Raw genomic sequence first — 2,527 nt, forward strand, 5'->3', positions numbered from 1 at the left:
CTGCTTTGAACCAAGGTTAGAGAGGAAAAACACCACACACACACACACACACACACTCTCTCTCTAAAGGCAGACTGAGTGGTGCACAGAGAGCTACTTGTGCTCAGCTGCAGAGAGAGAGAGAGAGAGATGGAGGAGGGGTGAAAGAGGCGAAGACAGAAGGACGAGAAAGGAAAGGGAAATGAGGACAAAGCTGAGGGATGAAAAGAGTAATGATGTGAAGAGACGACAAAGGAGCCATAAAAATGAAAAAGAAGTAGGAGAAAAGAACCTGGGGGGAGCAACCGAGCACAAACACACAGATTTGGAATATTTTTCCGACTGCACAGTGAAGTCACGGAAAACACTCCTGAACACGTCCTCAGTGCAGCCCGAAAACAGAGCCAGCACCGCTAGTCCAAACCAAGCGAGCTGAAAGACGAGCAGAGACGCGGTACTGATCGCCAGTGATGTGGGAATGACGGGCATGTAGGATCAACCTAACCTTGGAAAAGTGTCCGTCTCCAAAACCTCTCCTGCATTCCTGATTCAGTATCGTATCTCATAATTGGTGTCAGCAACATACTACAGAATCAAGACCATATTCCTAAATCAGGGCCCTATTCCCGAACCAGTGCCATATTCCTAAATCAGGGCCCTATTCCCGAACCAGTGCCATATTCCTAAATCAGGGCCCTATTCCCGAACCAGTGCCATATTCCTAAATCAGGGCCCTATTCCCGAACCAGTGGCATATTTCTAAGCAGGGCCACATTCCTGAATCAGTGCCCTGTCCCTGAACCAGTGCCCTGTCTCTGAATCAGTGCCCTGTCCCTGAACCAGTGCCCTGTCTCTGAATCAGTGCGCTATCCCTGAACCAGTGCCCTGTCTCTGAATCAGTGCCCTGTCCCTGAACCAGTGCCCTGTCTCTGAATCAGTGCCCTATCCCTGAACCAGTGCCCCTATCCCTGAATCAGTGCCCTATCCCTGAACCAGTGCCCTGTCTCTGCATCAGTGCCCTATCCCTGAACCAGTGCCCTGTCTCTGAATCAGTGCCCTATCCCTGAACCAGTGCCCTATCCCTGAATTAGTGCCCTGTCCCTGAACCAGTGCCCTGTCCCTGAACCAGTGCCCTGTCCCTGAACCAGTGCCCTGTCCCTGAACCAGTGCCCTGTCCCTGAATCAGTGTCCTGTCCCTGAATCAGTGTCCTATCCCTGAACCAGTGCCTGTCTCTGAGTCAGCGCCCTGTCCTTGAATCAGTGCCCTGTCCCCTGAATCAGTGCCTGTCCCTGAATCAGTGCCTGTCTCTGAATCAGTGCCATATTCCCAAATCAGAGCCATACTCCTGAATCAACTGACTCTGAATCTGTGTCATATTCCCAAAAAAGTGCCATATTCCAGAATCTGCATCATATTCTGGAATTACCCTACAGTTCTGCTGTTTTACATATTCAATCATTGGAAAATAACACACACACACACACACACACACACACACACACACACACACACACACACACCACACACACTCACTCACACTAACACACAAACACACACACACATATACCAACATTGCTCCAACACACTGTCATTCAGTTTTACAGCATTTGTTGGGTTTGGGAATCTCTCTCACTTCTACTCTCCGTTCTCAAACAGCGGGTTGTTCCGGACGGCAGTCTGAGACACAGATGTGATGAGAGGTGACACAATGAAAATGAACAGGCAGAGTGTGTGTGTGTGTGTGTGCATGTGTGTGTGTGCGCGCGTGTGTGTGTGACTGAGCAGCATAAGCAAAACCCTGTGTGTGTGGAGAGAAATTCCCCTAGGTGAGGTTATGTGGAGGTTGCGAAGCAGCGGGTCGGCATCGCTACTTGGTTATCCAACACAAACAGGCAGACAAATCTCTCTCTCACACACACACACACACCATACACACACCATACACACACACACACACCATACACACACCCACACCAAACACATACCATTACACACACACACACACCATACACACCCCCACACCAAACACACATCATACACACACACACACACCATACACACACCCACACCAAACACATACCATACACACACACACACCATACACACACCCACACCAAACACACATCATACACACACACACACCATACACACACCATACACATACCATACACATACCATACACACACCCACACCAAACACATACCATACACACACACACCATACACACACCATACACACACCCACACCAAACACATACCATACACACACCATACACACACCATACACACACCCACACCAAACACATACCATACACACCCACCCACCATACACACACCCACACCATATACATACCATACACACCCACACCAAACACATACCATACACACCCACCCGCCATACACACACCATATACTAACACACCAAACACATACCATATACACCCACACACCATACACACACCATACACACACCCACACCAAACACATACCATACACACACCATACACACACCATACACACACCCACACCAACACATACCATACACACA

General features: G+C 49.0%; 1 protein-coding gene across 1 annotated transcript in view; it reads right to left on the bottom strand.

The window, feature by feature from the left end:
* Positions 1-1,615: 1,615 nt before the first annotated feature.
* The window catches only part of LOC140548041 (T-cell immunomodulatory protein-like), an 82,212-nt gene continuing 81,300 nt past the window's right edge, over positions 1,616-2,527 (bottom strand). The window contains exon 8 of the mRNA XM_072671392.1: positions 1,616-1,657. Coding sequence (XP_072527493.1) covers positions 1,616-1,657 — 42 coding nt within the window. The remainder of the gene's footprint in view (positions 1,658-2,527) is intronic.

The sequence above is a fragment of the Salminus brasiliensis genome, chromosome 25 (genome assembly GCF_030463535.1).
Source record: "Salminus brasiliensis chromosome 25, fSalBra1.hap2, whole genome shotgun sequence".
In the NCBI taxonomy this organism is placed as follows: domain Eukaryota; kingdom Metazoa; phylum Chordata; class Actinopteri; order Characiformes; family Bryconidae; genus Salminus; species Salminus brasiliensis.